Source organism: Desmodus rotundus, chromosome 12 (genome assembly GCF_022682495.2).
Source record: "Desmodus rotundus isolate HL8 chromosome 12, HLdesRot8A.1, whole genome shotgun sequence".
Classification (NCBI taxonomy): domain Eukaryota; kingdom Metazoa; phylum Chordata; class Mammalia; order Chiroptera; family Phyllostomidae; genus Desmodus; species Desmodus rotundus.
In genome coordinates, this window is record NC_071398.1 from 10689851 (window position 1) to 10707575 (window position 17725).

Sequence of the window (17725 nt, forward strand, 5' to 3'; positions counted from 1 at the left end):
ATAAGTCTATTACATTCGTGTTTTTTCCAACTTTACACAGACTATTTCCATTTTGACATTCAGAGTATGGCAGGTTTTGTCGTTGTGTTCTCGCTCATAACTCTCTTCCTCCAGCCCTCCCTCACAATGTCCCTTCCTCCCCACCCCTTCTTCCTTCCTTCCTTCCTTCCTTCCTTCCTTCCTTCCTTCCTTCCTTCCTTCCTTCCTTCCTTCCTTCTTTCCTTCCTTCCTTCCTCTCTCCCTCTACCTCCCTCTCCCCTCCCTCTTTCTTTTCCCTCCTATTTATGCTATATGAGACAAGTAAACAAAAAAAAATCCTATCAATACACAGTTATCAGAGACTACAGTTGTGTGTCTAAAACATATTGTTTATCTTACATTTAACTACATTATCTATGTTTTTAGAGATTTCAAAATTCACTTCGTACAACTTCCCCAAACTGGTTGTCCTAGGTTCCACTTTCAGGAGTCACTCCTATGCTCCATGAGGAACAAGCCTGTGCCCTCCCCCACAAGCTTTCCCTTTGCTTCCTGTCATTTGAAGGTTACATTTCTGGCCCCATCACCCTAATACCTCCCCTGCTCTCATCCATATCCTGAGATATTTTAAGATGGTTCTTTGGCTCTGGGTTCACAGCACAGCAGGCTGTTCCACTTCCAGAGCCAATTTGGTCATAAGCAGAGAGAATCAACGTCTCAGAAAAATACTCCCTCTCTGTTTCCATGTGGATGCCTCTCGCCTGTGACTTTGCAGAAGGTAAATAATGCAAACGCACACTACCAGGCAGGTCAATCAAATATGAGACAGTTGTATACAAACATAGCAGCATTAACAACATGGAGATATTTACTTGGCCGGGTTTTCCATTTTCACATAAAAATGCCTCATATTCGGATGCGAATTCAGGGGCGTTGTCATTGACATCCAGCACTTTAATAGCAACAGGCACTCGTGATATCTGACTGTGGTTCCCTATGGGAAGGAAAAAATAGCGTCAGCATTGAGGGTATTTCATTTAAACGTGCAACTCAACTTTCTTTTTGAAAGCAGGTGTGTCTGTTTCAACTTCCCTTAATTAGGGCGCTTTCAACCTGGTGGTTATAAAATCTGACCACTCAATGAGAAAAAAGGTCAAGTGCTTCACTGCTTAAAAAAAAAAGTATATATTATTATTTCAAACACCATTTGCTGGAACTTCGCCTGATAAAGACCATCTCTGAATAATTAGAAGCTTTCCCTGATGAAGAAAGCTTCCTTTTATTGATAAAGTCTGTTACACAAAAGAAAAAATGCTGTAGGCAAGTAAGATTTATCTCTTTGTTTATCTTGGGTAGAATATAATCCATTTTGTGCTACCACCTGTTTGACTGCCTAGCTATTAAAGATGAACATCAAAAACCCAGCATTAAGGGCAGAGCCAAATCAATCGCAAAGAGGACGTCCTTAACAACGGTAAGAGAAATAATCTTAAAGATGGAGGATTATATCTTTTGCAAATTTTATTTTTTATTAAAAATTGACTTTGGGATTTTTTTGGATAAGATGAAGTCATTTTAATATTGTAGTTTTCATAAACATTTTCATCAGTGTAAACAGATAATAATCTTCTAATTTGCCAGGTCCATTCCAATAGCAGAGAATTTAATATATATTCCTTCATCCTCGAGCCCTTAAATTTAAAGTTATATACGCACATGCACGGAGAAATCGGGCCCGTTAATATATTGCTGACTTGGGTCATGTAATGATTTTCCATTTGTAATAAATACAGTAGTCTGACTCTGAGTGCATAATCTTTTGATCTCTTGTAAATTATACAGAATGAACTAGCGATGGCCAATTATTTATTTGTTTCTGTGGCATTGAATATTTATAAGCAAGCCAAGAAGGGGAAAGTGTATGACTTTTGAATGTGAAGAAAACAGACTTGCATTCGATATATCAAACCTTCTTTTGGAGAATTGATCCAATTTAGATCTCTAAAACCTTCAAATACTCATGTTTTTGTTGTTAAATATGGAAGTATTTCTAAAACACACACCAAATGATCAGAGCCATGTTACAAATTTGTATGCGGTTAACCCCACTGGCAATGCCTCAGGTTTTAAATTTGGTTAGCTACCATGGCTACTCTCCAATATTCTAATTTGATTAACTAAGGATGGATGAATATTATCCTGTGGAATTCTAACCACCTCCGAAATGGAACATAACCTCGCTTCCCCCAAATCAAGCCAATGGCCTGAAATGTGTCAACTGGTACATCCTTTCTCTTTGACTCTCTTGTGTCTAAAAAATCAATTCATTCTTCATTCAAAGAGGAAGCAAGAGCCTCCCAACTTTTGAGGGAGGAGAAGTTTTTTTTTTAAAGTATAGCACATCACCCTAAGGTAAGGAACTTATATTTTATGCTTTATCTACTTGAATAAAGCAGATAAAGAAGGTATATACTGTGTTTGAAATAAGGTATAATGATATGCTTAGAGATGTCTCTCTCTTTTAACCTGACCACACGCTCAAGAGCAGCTACTGGAGAGTGAAGGGAATAAATACAGTTTGCAGTGAACACTGTGTGGAGCTCCATCCTTGTCTCCTACTACCTACAAGACTCTGAACAATCTACTTGACTTCATTTTATTCCTGAGGAAATTGAACCTCGAGAACTTAATGTGTTATTTACAGAATCATGATTAATATTATATGAGAAAAAATTACAAGCGCTCCAATAGTTTTGGGCACATAGTCAAGGGCATGTTAGCCTTTGCCTCTAGTAATCATGAACATCATCAGGGCCATGAATAATGAGAGTTCACTACATACAGTGCCGGATATTTCATGAAATCATATCTCATTCATTCCTCACTAAAGAGCTATGAAGCAGGTAATGTGAATCCCATAGTTTAGTTGGAGACTGATACCCAGAGGATCACATGACTTTACCGAGATGACTCAGTTAAAAATTAACTCCAAGATGTAGTTTTGCCCTTCCAAACATGACCATTTTTCACAGTATACTATTGATAAAGTCCAACCCAAAATGTATTTGATTTGTTTGTTTGTTTGCAAGGTGACTAATCACAGCCATTTCCTCAAGAATGCTTATATGCTTGTTATAAATATTCAACTCAAGTTTGATCTCTATTTGAAGTTTGTATTCAAGTATCAACTACCAAGCTGGATAAATGTAAAGGATTTTACCACCATCTATATTTTCAGACTTGCCCTAATAACCTGCAAGCTTCTTTGAGAAACTGCCCAATTTAACGTACATATTTTTGCTCATGGCACTATTTCACCCAAGTAGAGTACTTAATGAATTTTATTTTGTAATAATCTGTATTCAACTCTTAAGAGCTATTATTTATTTATTTGTAAAATAGTCATTCTTTCCATTCCCCATCTTAGACCAATTCTTGTGTCTGTACATAATGACAAAAGCCTTCTGTTACTGTATATTTTGTCTTCAACTCTCTAACCATTCAATTAATAAATAGCTCATGATCAGTATAGACTTCATAAGCTCCAGATACATAATAGATAGTGAATAATAGGTACACAGTCTTAGAAAACTGTAACTACAAAGAAAAGCTATTGTACTCCTTAACCAAGATTTTGCTCCTTGAGAAATGAAGAAAATGCTAATCTTACTGAATCAGATTCACGGACAACAGTTGATTGGGCCAAGTCTACCAGATATGATATTCTTTGTCTGCCTTCTCTCTCTCTCACCAAACGTGACCATGAACACACACTCCCACGTGCAAACACCCCACAGACAAAGTGACATGGACAGGTTTTATTTTCACCATTTTGGCAAAAGAATAATTATGCCAAGGGCCATGTTCTTAATTTTCTCTCTTCTCTTTTCTTAATCTCATACTTGCAATTAATTGCAATTTTCTCTTAGATCTTGATTGCCAGTCAAGAGTAAAATTCAAGCATAGAAGGTAAAGAAGTTCCGTGAGGTTTTTTATTAAGATAACTTTCAACATTGAAGTGATACACACTTTCTTGTACGTACCATAGTATCTAGGACAAGGCCGTATTTCACTGTTTGGGGGTCCAGATCCCTAGAATAATGCCACCTGTTTTAGTTGCTTTCATCATTGTTGGATGGACTGTGCGATTGGGAGTTGCCACTTAATACTTTCAGAAGACCATGAATGACAGAGAATGTTCTTCCGATTCTGATATTTAATCTATCTCAACTCTACAAGTAAATAATCTGCTTAAATACAATGGACAATCAGCTTTTTGCAAATGCTTATATTTTTTTCTTCTTCCATTTGGCCTATCAAAACCTCAAAACCAAATTTGAAATCCACCTCTCACAGCTGTAAAGAACTGTATATATTATATATACCACACATTTAATGTATTTTTTACATTTACTCAACTATTCTCCGAATTGACTAAATTAATATCTCCCTAGGTAGTTTAACTGAATAAATTTCTAGGTGTTTTCCCTTAATTTAGTAGTTTACATTCTAAACTCATTAATAAAAAATAATTAAAAGAAATAAAGCCTAAACAGTTTGTCCTAACACTAAAAAGTGATATGCTAATGGAGTATGGTGAGACAGTTAGAATTTCTGTAGCCCTACAGGTTACACAGACCATACTGGGCAGTTTCCCCTAACCTGATATAGTACAATCCCTCCTCTTCCTGACTGTTAAATTCTTTGTTGCCTTCACGATTCAGCTCAAGCCACCAAAAAGCTTTTTACCACATAATTCATTTTTTAAAAATTTATTTAAAAAAAAAAGAGAGAGAGAGGAAGTGGGGGAGAGAGAGAGATCGAGAGAGACAGTGATGTGACAGAGAAACACTGATCAGTTGCCTCCTGTAATGTGCCCTGACTGGGGATCAAACCTGTAACCCAGGTATGTGCCCTGTCCGGGAATCAAACCTGTAGCCTTTTGGTGTACACGATAATGCTTCAACCAACCGAGCATGGCCATGCATACACACTCATTCCTTTTTTTTTTTTTTAATAATTGTGATATGAGGTGCTCTATTGACCCCCAGACAAAAACAGTGAAAATTACTTAAAAAAAATTCAATTCCATGGAAAAGATCCTAAGAGCATACAGAAAAACAAACACCCAAAACATTCAAAAAGCGTCTGTAGTATTTGAACTAAGACCTGCTCACTCCATACACTCTCACAGCTCAGCATGATGGGAAATAGACTTCAGACTAATGCAACCAAGAAACAGGGCCCCCTCTCTCCCCAGCAGTTAGCTGAGGGCCATCTACCCAGGAGAGACAGGATGTTAGCATTTCTTATGCTGCCCAGACACTGGTTGCTGAAGCTTAAGTTCTAGGCAACTGCAGGTGGGGGCTGCCTTTTCCCACCCAGTCCCTACTCATTGGACAAGGTGTCACTGAGAATCCTGGGGGCCTGTCACCCTTGCCATGGCTCATAAGGGGAGGTTTCTTGCTGAGAGAGGAACCAAGAAGACTGAGGCTACTCCCTGGCCCTGCCACAACGCACTCAGCCCCTAAAGCAGAAGTGTCACTTATCCGCTCCAGAGCCTTGGCTCAGATTTTGTCTGGGGATGGATGAGAGAAACATAAAGCAGAGAGCTCTGAATTTCTAATAAAAGAGCTAACTTCATTTGCAAAGGAATGTGGAGTTGAAGCTATGGATGATCTCAAAACAATGGAGGTTGTGAAAGGCAAATGGGAGAAGATTGGTGGAGTTGGTAGATTCCCTGGAGGTATGGGCTAAATCAGTAGGCCAGGTAGTGGCCATAGAGAATGAGAAAGACACCCCGAGGGGAAGCCAAGGCATTGCTTGGCTGGATCTGCATAACTCCAGTTTCTCCCTAGATCGTTAGCAAGGCCATCTCTTCTTCCTAGATCATTGATTCTTTTAAAAGCACTTGTTACTGGATTTAGGGCCTGCCCAGGTAATGAAGAATGATCTTATCCTAAGATTTTTAATTTCATCTCATCTGCAAATACCCTTTTCCAACCTATTTATACAGGTACCTGGGGTTAGGACCTGGACATACCTTTTTGAGGACCCCCATTCAACCTACTACCTTCCTTCTTCCCAAAAGTTAAGATGTTTGTGGCTGAATAGAATGACACAATCACAAACCTCCTCTTGGCCTGGGAAACAAAGGTATGTGCCATGAGTTCAATCGCACTTCTTCCTGAAATTCATTTGTTGAAATATTATAAGATAAAAGCTCAAGGAGGTTAAATAACTCCTGATTCCTGTCTGAGATTTTGTCATTCATTCATTTATTCTCTCATCATTCTTCTCTTTAGTTGTTTCATAAATACTGACATCTGCATTCCAACAGTTACTAAGACCCTATGATGAATGAATCTACAGTGCTAAAGAAAATACCACATTTTAATGGTTGGTTTGTACCCTCATCTGCCCTACATATTATTCCCTTACAAAATGTTGTGAGGGACTATACAAAGAAGAGACATTTTCCTATAGTCACAAGAAAGATTTTTAAATAATGAGTAGGTGTGTCCTAGGTAAAGAAAGGTCAACAAATCTTGTAGCTATAGTTGGCCACATGTAAAAAGGCCCAGAAGGCCAGAGACCTGCCACTACCAAAATCAGTAGCTCCAGCGGTGGGAGCGTCTAGAGAAGTGGCTGGCAGTGACCTCAGGACAGGAAGTTGAGGCCAAATCAGGAAGAGTCTTCTGTGATGTGCTAACGAGTAGGAACTATATATACCATGTGATCATGGGTGAGCTAATGAACTATTTCTTGAAATTTACAATATTAAAAGTTAGCAACAAGGCAGATTGGCAGGAGAAGTTATCGTTTGTTATATTTGGTTTTCTTAAATACATGAGTGTCCCAGATACTACTATGGGTGTTTTTTTAAAGTGTTGAAACAACAATACGCACAATAAAATAAACAAGAAACTACTACCCCACATCCCTCAAATATCCCCAAAATGTGTCATTGCTATCTCTGTGAAATGAACATGCATGATTAAAATTACTGCAACTTATCATAAGTTTCAACACATGTCATATTTAACTGCTGAAAATTCACTTTTATCTAAATTAATGAAATGATAGCAGTTCAAATTTTAAAGATATTATAGAGCAATAAAACTCATTAATTAAGCTTCTAAGAAAATTATTCATGTCCTTTGTGACTGGCCCCAAAATGTTTGCCTTTCATCTGATACACAAACATTAAATATAAAGATATTATAATTAGAAACTTGATTAGCATTCATTAAAGATTAATTTCCTAAACACCGGAGATATGACACAATGATCTGGAAGGAAAAGCCCATTTCAGTCGACCACAAAAGTCAGAGTGTTTTTACATATGATGAAAGAAAAGGCTGAAATGGCACCTCGTGTAAACAGCTCCTTGACTTCTGCCATTTGAATCATAGTGACTTCCCGTCACCTCTCTGTCACAGGGCCTCATGAATTGCCCATTAATTTTGCCCTTTTATAATCATAGGTAATGGAGCAGTGCCAAGTCTAAGTTACTGGGGAATTTGCTTCTAACTAGTTTCCATGAGCTGCTGTTTTCACAGGCATCGATTGAAATAAACAGCCTCTCCTTTTCAGACTGTAAGGGAGGAAAATGATTTGACAAATTTCGATATACTGGTGAGGCGCCACAAATAATTCTCAAGCCTCCTAGAAGCAGAAGGGTGAAGGCCACAAACAGTAAGTTACAATCAACAGGGGAATGCCCAATAAGAGAATTTATAATTGAATAAGGGGATGGAGATACGGTGGAAGTGTATCCAGTGGGAAGATGTGGGTTGAATGTGTAATAGAAAAGATAGCAATTCAGGAAATTTACAAGAAAACTGATGGGGATTTGCAAGGTCATGCAAAATAATTTCAGCAGTGGGTTTAGGCTCTCTAGTGACTAAAGACCAAACATTTTGACATACATTTTGCCCATACACGGCTTGATAACTTCTAAATCACTAGCGACAGGTTACCAATTCACAAGTTATTAATTAGCAAACAAGTTAGAATACAATAACCAATAGACACCAGCAGGGGAGGGATGCTGCCAGGCATAATTTTGACTGGTTTTTCTCTTTACAGTATTTTATTATGCTTTACCTTTTCCTTCTTGTGGCATTTCTCCTGAATACTCCAGTTCACACCTAGTCTTACAGCCCCCTCACACACATACCAAGGAATTTGTGCCTTAGTGTGGGCACAGAGGGAAGCATCGACCACCAGAATTTTAATAATTTTTGATTACTGCAGGATTCTGAAAATGCCAGGGAGCCAGATGATAAAGTGGAGCTGCTCCGTGTTACTCCTTAGAATCTCAGTCATCGTTACACAGTGGTTGAGAACAAAATAGAACTGTAATCAGAGGGAGGCTTGGGTGTCAGAGGGGCGATGCTCAAGTGCTTTAGCTTTTCTCTTAACAAAGGAGTAGCTCTCTCCAGGAAGGGGAAGGATGCTTTTCCTCCCTGAGAAAATTGTGGACTTACGCATATTTGACAATTCCTTAAACTCGCTGGACAAAAGGACTCTTCGGCAGTGGCTGTGGTTAAGTCCTCGGCTGACCTCTGTCATGTTTCCCCAGCACCAACGGCGGAAAAGCATGTTACCTGGCACAGCAGTTTCAAATGCTTTCTAAATGGGGAGTAAAGGGGGCTTCTGATTTATTGCGTTCATCTTAAGTGAATCTGGAAGTTGTGGAGCCTGGCATAACCGCTCGGTGAGCCTTCTGCTGCTTTTTCCCACGTGTCTACAGTGAACCCTCATCCTCCTCACTCCAGCTCACAAGGGTTGTGGGCGTGGAAAGTAAGGTCACCCACTTAGGGTGTAATGTTTTAGTCCAATGCGAAAAAGCTTCAGGGCCATTGAACTGACTTTATGAACCTCTTAGATACGATATTTTTATTAAACGTAAAACTCTTAAGTTGCATTCTAAATAAAGATAACATATAACTACATGCATGCATATAAAGACAGCCTATCAATAAAATTAGTACTAACAAGAATGGAAATACTGTATTTTCTATTAATGTGTTATATAGTATTGCCTATTTTTAATTCTTTAATGATGCCTACAAGTTTTTCTCTGTTGTCTCTGTTCTTTCAATGTTTCGTTTTGTCGGGGTGTGTATGTGTGTAGAGGCACACGTGGATTCTGTTTGTTTTGTTAAAGGTGTGCCTCACAAGTGTGTGCGTCCCTTCTGCTGCACTTGTAACTCAAAAATCGACTGCCCTCCTTCCACAGACTTAAGTTCATGTTTACCATTTCCTTATAGATCTCATCTTTCTCCATACTGTAAGAGGTAAGGCAATAAAATCCTATAATAAGTTTATTATTCCCTAGGTACCCATTGGTAATCTAAGTCTTCTTTGCAAAATCTCTCATTTTGCCAACAAATTGCATTACGTTTCTATTACTAAATCCTCAGTCATTTTTTCCCTTAATTATTTCAAACAGAATTGATTCAGGATTATAGGAAGTAAATTTCTGGAGATGATTTTTGTAATGCATTCAACTTAAACCCCTTATACAATAGAATCTTAATTATGGAGACTCACACTTTCAAGAGGAATTGATGTATAGATTTATTTAATATTCAATTTAAATGCTCATTCAATATCAGCTTGCAGTAGCCAGCGGTGCCCCTGGTACCTACATGCACACACAAACACACATGCACTTTAATAGGGAAGGAAATTAATATTGTAAACTACCCAGCGAGTATTGCATGACCTGTTACCTATTATCTCTTTGAAGTTTATTGGGTTACTGTGAAGATTTCATTTGCTCAGATGGGAATATGATTTCAGAGTATGTAAGAACTGAAATCCATTTAGATGAGTTACATATCTTAATAGACAGTAAAGAAGTACCATTTTTTAAATATCCAATGAGCCTAAAAAATACCAATTTTATGAACTCTACTCAGCCTCCGCATATCCACTCGAAGCCAGGAAGTGGCAAAGCTGGAATAGGAATCCAGGTAGTCTGACCAACAAGTGAAAGAACAAGCATTAAAGAAAAAAAAAAACTTGTTTATTCGCCACAGGCTTTCTTCAGTTTAGCACTCATTAAACATAATCTTAAATACCATCATTTAATTATGGATTACTTTCCAGACAATGCAATGCAGTTAATAAACAATATCAAAAGACAGGTTTGATGATTCTATTAACACTGAATTTTCTATCAGTGAATTTATATTTAGAAATATACTCATCACACTTTTAAACATTCTTGGGTGACTCCCTAAAATTGTTTGCATGAGGTCAGCTTCCGTAGAGGTGAGCCATGCAAACAATGAGCTGCACAGATCTTAAGGTTTGACTCTAGTATATGTTTATAAAATTACCATCCCCACGCGACCACCACCCAAGTCAAGATACCTGGCATGACCGGTACCTGAAAGCCTCCCAGGTACCCCTTCCCAGCCATTATGTCCTTCAAGGTAACTTCTGTTTCTCAGTACTATATTAGTTTGCCTTCTGCAAGAACCTTATGAAAATTGAATTTATAGAACATACACACTTTTGTATCTCAAAAAAGTGTGTGTGGCTTCTTTAGTTCCATATACTATTTGTAAATTCACTCATATGTTTGCATGTAGCTGTAGTTCATTCTTTTCCAGTGTTCGGAAAAATAACTGTATTGTATAAATATACTACAATTTATTTATCCTCTTACTGGCAGATATGTGGGTTGTTTCAGTATCATGCGATTCTGAAAAGTGCAACTATAAATATTTAGTGCATTTGTAGTGCATTTCTTTTGGTGCACAAATATCTGAATTTAGGTCTGTTACATACTTAGGAATAGACTTCAAAGAACATAGGCTAGGCACGCGCTCAGCTTCAGTGCATGCTTCCAAATGTCTTTCCCACATGGATGTACCGATTTACACTCTGACCAGCAACGTATAGAAGTTCACATCTTCAGCAACACTTGGCAAAGCCAATGATTTATTATTCATTTTTACTTGTAGCCACTGCAGAGATGTGTAGTTGCATTTAAGATAAATCTCTCTCTCTTTTTTAATTTAATTTATTTTTTAGAGAGGGGAAGGGAGAAAAAGAGGGAGAGAAACATCAATGTGTGCTTGTCTCTCGCACACCCCTTACTGAGGACCTGGCCTGCAACCGAGGCATGTGCCCTAGACTGGGAATTGAACCGGTGACCCTTTGATTCACAGACCAGCACTCAACCACTGAGCCGCACCAGCCAGGGCTGAGAGACATCCTAATCTGCAATATCCTGATGAGTAAATGGAAAGGACCTATTATGTTTACTAGCTAGTTGGATGTCTTCTTTAGTGAAGTACCTGTTCAACTTTCTGCCATTTTTTAATTTGGGTTGTCTGTATTTTCCTAATTGATATTAGGAAATCAATTATATTATTTTGTTAATTTAATCAATTAACAAAATATTAAGAATATGAGTTTGCTAGATATGGGTATCACAATACCTTTCCCGCTCTGTGGCTTGATTCAGAATTTGAGGATTCTGTTACCTTTTACCAGTCGTATTATTTTATGTTTGACATTTACAACTCTGATTTACCTGAATATTACTCATATGGAGAGTCTGAGAGGTTAAGTTTCGGTTTTACTTAGTACAGACATCCAATTTGCAATCAACACAATTGAAAGACCATCTGTGGTATCTTTCTCATAAATCAGTTGAGTATTTTGTACAAGCTTGTTTCAGGAATTTTCTGTCCCATTGTACTATTTTCCTATCTTTATGCTCAAAAAATGTTCTCTTAATAACTCTATATAATAAATGCTCCAATTCAATACATTGAAATTATAAGTATGATAACATCAACAGTTTTGTTTTTCTTTGTACATATTTTCTTGATTATTTTTCCTTTTAATTTCTATGCATATTATAGTATTATTTGCCAAATTGTGTGTGTGTGCACACATATACAACACTGTTGGAATTCTGATTGATACTGCAAAGAAGCTACAGATAAATTGAAACAGAATTGATGTGTTTTACATATGAATCTTCAAATAGTGAACTTTATGTATACTTCATTTATTTATTTGGATCTTAGTTAATTTCAGTAATGTTTTATAGTTTTCCATTAGAGGACTTGAGCATCATTCATTAGATTTTTTTAAAGATTTTTATTTATTTATTTTTAGAGAGAGGAAAAGGGAGGAAGAAAGAGGGGAAGAGAAACATCAATTGGTTGCTTGCCATACACCTCCAATTGGGGACCTGGCGCCCAATCCAGGCATGTGTTCTGACTTGGAATCGAACTGGTGACCTTTTGGTTCACAGGCTGGTGCTCAATCCACTGAGCTACACCAGCCAGGGCTCATTAGACGTTGTTACTACTTAATTGGAGTCACTTTAGTATTACAAGCAGTATTTTTATTCTGTTTTCTGAGCATTGTTAGAAAATAAAAATCTGATTTTTCTATAATTCTAACAATCATACAAATTATTATTTATAAATTTAACAATAGTCTTTTTTATGTTTAGGTACTCAATCATGTTCTCTTTGAATAGTGACAACTTTATTTCTCCCTTTCCAATATTTTTACTTTTATTTCTTACTTGTATCTGATCTTACTGGCAAAAACCTTCAATATAACTGAATAAAAGTAGCAATAGTAGTCACCCTTATCTCATTTCCAATCTCAGTCAGAAGCTTTCAATATTTTATCATTAGGTCTGATATTTGCTGTGGGTTTTTTTATAGCCTCCCTTTATCAGATTAAGTTCTCCTCTATTTCTAGTGTGCAAAAAGCTTTTTTATGAACAAGAAATGAGTATATAACATTTTGTGCATCTGTTAAGCTTGATCTTATGCTTTTCCTCTTAATATTTTAATTTATACCAATAGATTTTCAAGTGTTATAATCTGTCCTTACATTCCCTGGGTGCAACATTATATTTTTGTATTGGTGGTTTTGATTTGCTAATATGCTACCTGGGATAGCATGAAGCAGGCTGTTGATTCTCCTTGTCTGTAATGTTCTTGTCAGTTTTGGCATTAAGATTGCGCTGGCTTCCAGACAAGAGGGGAAAAGCTCCCTCTTTTACTTCTCTGATGAAGCTTGTGTCAGACTCATTGGGACATGACAATTTCTGTGTTAAGAATGAGCAATTATGGATTTAATTTATCTGATACAGAAAGTGATAGACATACTTTTCTTTTTCTTACTTATGCCAGCTTGGAGAGACTGCATTTTTTCAACGTAGCCTATTTCACATGTGTTTTAAACCTTATCGGCATCAATATGTTAGTGATATACAATTATTATTATTTTTAACATCTATAGAACCTGTAATGATGTTTCCTTCATCATTGCTGATATTGGTAAGTTGTACTTTTTCTATTTTTTCTTGAAAGATGCTATCAACTTTATCTTTGCAAATAAAATAGCTTTTTGGCTTTGCTAGATTTCACTATTGTATGTGTTTTCAATTTCATTATATTCAATCCTACATTTATCTTCATCTCTCTGCTACTTTTTAAATTTTCTGTTTAATTCCAGTCTTTTTTAAGTGGATGCTTCCTTAGGTTATTGATTTTTAGCATTTTTTTCTTCTCTTGTATAGATACTTAGGGCCAATTTCTCTCCAGGCACTGTGTTAGTTGTATTCCACAAATGGTACCATGTCTGTTTTTAAATTGCATTAGTTCCCTTGATGATTTTATTCTGTATTGCATGGATCATGCAGAAGTCAGTCTATGGCTTAATTTCCAATACTGGGGGATAATTTCATTTTCTGTTATTTATTTCTAGTTTAATTCCAAGCTCACTCTGTACATGCTGAGACTTGCTCTATGGCCCCGTTTTGACCATTTTGGGGAACTGTTTCAAGAGCGTTTGACAACAGTGATTTTTCCTGAATTTCTGAGTGCCGTGTTTTTGACATTTCAATGGGATAAGTTTCGTAATGATGGTATTCAAACACTTCTATGCTCACCATTTTTGTTCGTCTAGTTATTTGGGTACTAGAGACTTAGAGGTTAAAATCGTTTTCTACAAGTGCTGATTTGTCTATTTCGCCCTTTGCTTCTGTCAATTGCTCACTTTATGTACTTGGCAAGCATGGTCTTAGGCACATACAGGATTAGGATTTTCATATCTTCCGGGTGAATTTAATCATTTAACATTATGAAATTTTTCTTTATCTTTTTGGTAATATTTTTGCTCCATCTATAGCTGAACTACTTTCCTTTGGCTTAAATTTGCACAGATCTTTTTCAAATCGTTCAGTCCTTATGTGCTTTTATAGTTAAGGTTTATCTCTGATAAGAAACTTGATTTGAAAAAAGATGAAGGGATTAAGCCAAAAGATGTGTGTGTGTATAAAATCACATAGACACAGGCAACAGTGTGGTGAAGGCCAGAGGGAAAGCGGGCTGGTGGTGGGTGGAGGTGGGCAAAGGGGTGGGGAAAGTGAATAAGGAGACTTTGCTCGAGGTGGTGAGTGCCCAATGCAGTGTGCAGATGATGTTTTAAATTTAGTTGTACACTTGAAATTTGTACCCAATAAATTTAATAAGAAATGTAGAACATTACTAGCAATCCCTCCCCCAAAAAAGGTTTGAAAATCGCTTCTTTTCTAGTCTGATAATTAATGTCTGTTCATTGAAGTATGATGTAGTTGGCTTACATTTAGTGTGAATGTTTATATATCTGGGTTTTAACTTTTATTGTATCTTTCAAATTTCTTCATCAGTTATTTCTTATTTTTCCTCCTTTCTATCTTTCTGGATTAATACATTTTAATTATTTTATTTTGTACATTAGAATCTCATATTAATAGTATTTTAGTGGTAACCTCAAATAGCATATGCGTATATGAGTCCTTGACTTATTAGAATATGCCTTAAGTAATGTTCAAACATTTTATATGCAATGCAAGCCACTTTACAATGCATTGATTGTTTATGCCAGTTCGTTACACCCTCCCTGTGTCTGGACCTTAATTCTGGAAATGAGAATGAAAGCTATTACCTTCCTTCACATAGGACCTGACTGTCTCCTTGCAGGAAGACGTGCGTAGATGAATCACCTTGATGCTGTCAGGAATAAATTTCAGAATTTGCAAGGGCCGATTTATAATAATTTCTGGTTTCCCTTTACTTCTACAGCCCATCCTGTCTGTTCAACTGCTAAAATATTTGTTTCATTTTTTAGCCTCTTAGCACAGGCCATCTGGTAGGTTTCAAATCCTCATTCTCCTGCACATTTTAAGAATAGGTAAGTGTATCATGGGCAAAAGCCACCATAATGCTGTGATAGCTCCTCTTCAATGACCTCCTCGCTGTAGACTTGGCCTCTCAATTTCTGGACATCTTGGTGGCCCTGAAGTACGGCTTTGCCTGCACAGTCCCATGAGAGCATCATCCACTCCGGGTCACTGATTTCTGCTTGGATTCTATGCCCTGGTGAGTTCAATGAGTTAAAGCCCTGGAGGGAATGAACAGTGCTACACTGAGGAGTCACCTCAATTGGTTTTCCTTCTCCGGTATCTTCGGTTCTTCAGTACTGGAGGTCTTCAAATATCGCCTCCTACCACCCTAATTTTATAGTTACTCCCAGTGGGAGAGTTAGTGGGATATAAGCTACCATGATATGATTCGGATCCCAGCCCTCGGGATCCGTGTTGTGGCTACAATAGACAAATACGCATGGACTACCAAGTCCCATGGAGGAAAAAGGACTATGCGGCCACTCTTTCAAGGGGAGAGCATGCTGACCCCTGCCTTGACAGGCTTTTACTGCTTTTCTGGGAATATTGCATTGATGATCCTCATTTACTGTGCACAGGTTCCTTCAGGTGGTTACCTTTCACAGAAAACAAAGGAGAGGGTGTTGCTAATTACATAAAAGAGGAAGGATATTTGCAAATGTAAAGGGAAAAGTGGTTGAACCTGTTACACTGGTCCTTGGAGGTTCAGCACAGATTTTAGGAAGTTACTTTAAAGATGTGCAGTAAACGTTTGCTGCCTCAATTCAGGGTGAGGGAGTTTTAGCAAAAAGCAAGTCTTAAAGCGGCCTAGGTACAATGCAGGCCTGATTCCCCACAGGAGAACCTATCCGTGGGCGTGGGTCCTGCCCAGAGAAACTTGCTCCCCACTGGCTTTTCCGAGTGGGAGCTCGGCCACATTTCCCACACTTGGAACGGTTCCCCATAATCACAGACATAAGAATAATATTTAATTATTCCCCCATCACACTGGAGTGTAATATGTTCATTATTTCCTCAAGAAAATTAAGCTGTAAGTCACGCTGTATTTGTTGAATGATGGACAAAATATTACTAGTATAAAATGACCCTAATCCTCCACGAGTCAGTGCCCAGAAGAATTCATGTATGGTAATTAAGATTGGGTTATCTGCAGTTAACGCTCTGACTACAAAGCCAAACAGAGCTCTCCAGACTGCTTTTTCTCAGCCTGTGCTTTGGCCCCAGTAAATTCTGCATTTATTGGGACAGTCGACCAAGCTATTGAGTTAAAAAACAAATACATAATTCAAGACAAATGATTAGCAGAGGGGTTTGGCGGGATGGCAGCTCAACCTGCCACCTTGGTGTCAAGGACATGATAAGAAAATGGATGATGTTGATTAATTCTCAGAAGTTACTATTACATGACTTTAATACATGAGAATGCAAACATAGATATACATAGTGTCATCTATACATCACTACTTCCGCCAACTGCACTTGTATCCACAGAACAAATAGGACAAAGGCCCCTTTCTCAGGCGCTCCTTCCCAGAGCTGGCTGGTCCCCATAAAGCATGACTGACCCTAATGTTTTCATGAGCCTTGATTCTTGGGGCTAGAAAATTACTGGAAGCGCCCTGAAGGCGCAGAGGCTCCGGGAATTTATGGAACCATACCAGAGCGCAACGACCAGCCCTCAGACCCTGCTCCATGCAGCCAAAGATGACATTGAAACAAGCTGCAGCCCAATGAAACACCCTGCTCCCCAACCACTTCACTACCCGATAAAAGCCCGAAGCCCTAACCCCTCGGGGCTAGTACACATCTCCGCATCCAGCCCTTTCCCTCCCTTGGGAAAGTAAAAATAACCTTTACTCTCTGCCATGTCTTCTCTTTGTGAATTCTTTCGCAGCCCACGTCACTGACCACCCTAACAAAAACCATCTGTCTATCAATGTGTATTAGAGAGGTAAATAGATGCAGAATATTATGCACTCTGAATAAAATGAAAAAGATATAGAAGATACATTTGGTAAAATATGCAAATCTATAAATAATAGGAAGCACTGTGAACTTTTTTTAATAACTGTGTTTGCAGAGGCAACCAGAGCACCTGTTCATAATGGCACCGTGCAAGTCAGGATATCTAAATTTCTGTCTCTCTCTCTCTCTGGTTACAGGTAAAAATTAGTTGCTAGTTGCACAAAACTCACTTTTAAAATATCTGCCAGATTAAAGGAAGGTTAATAAGCTCCTCCTGCACTTAGTAAATCTGTCAGGCAAATTTGCAATACAGACACCAGAGATGCTGATAAAGGCACAAAATGTCAAGCAAGTGAGGGAACACAGGCCAATCCTGGAACCCTCAATGTCATTAGCAAAACAATTGCAAATAATAATGAAAAAGAAAAAAAAAACTGCTGGAGGTTTTTTTTCCCCCCTGAACCTATGGAGATGGTAAAAAGCTCTATATGCTACCAAAAATACCTTAATGTCTAGAAAAAAAAGAACAGGTCAAAAACAAAAGTAAGAAGTGAT

General features: G+C 37.8%; 1 protein-coding gene across 1 annotated transcript in view; it reads right to left on the reverse strand.

The window, feature by feature from the left end:
- CDH8 (cadherin 8) overlaps window positions 1-17725 on the reverse strand; it is a 334727-nt gene that overhangs the window by 68982 nt on the left and 248020 nt on the right. The window contains exon 9 of the mRNA XM_024551526.3: window positions 852-973. Coding sequence (XP_024407294.1) covers window positions 852-973 — 122 coding nt within the window. The remainder of the gene's footprint in view (window positions 1-851; window positions 974-17725) is intronic.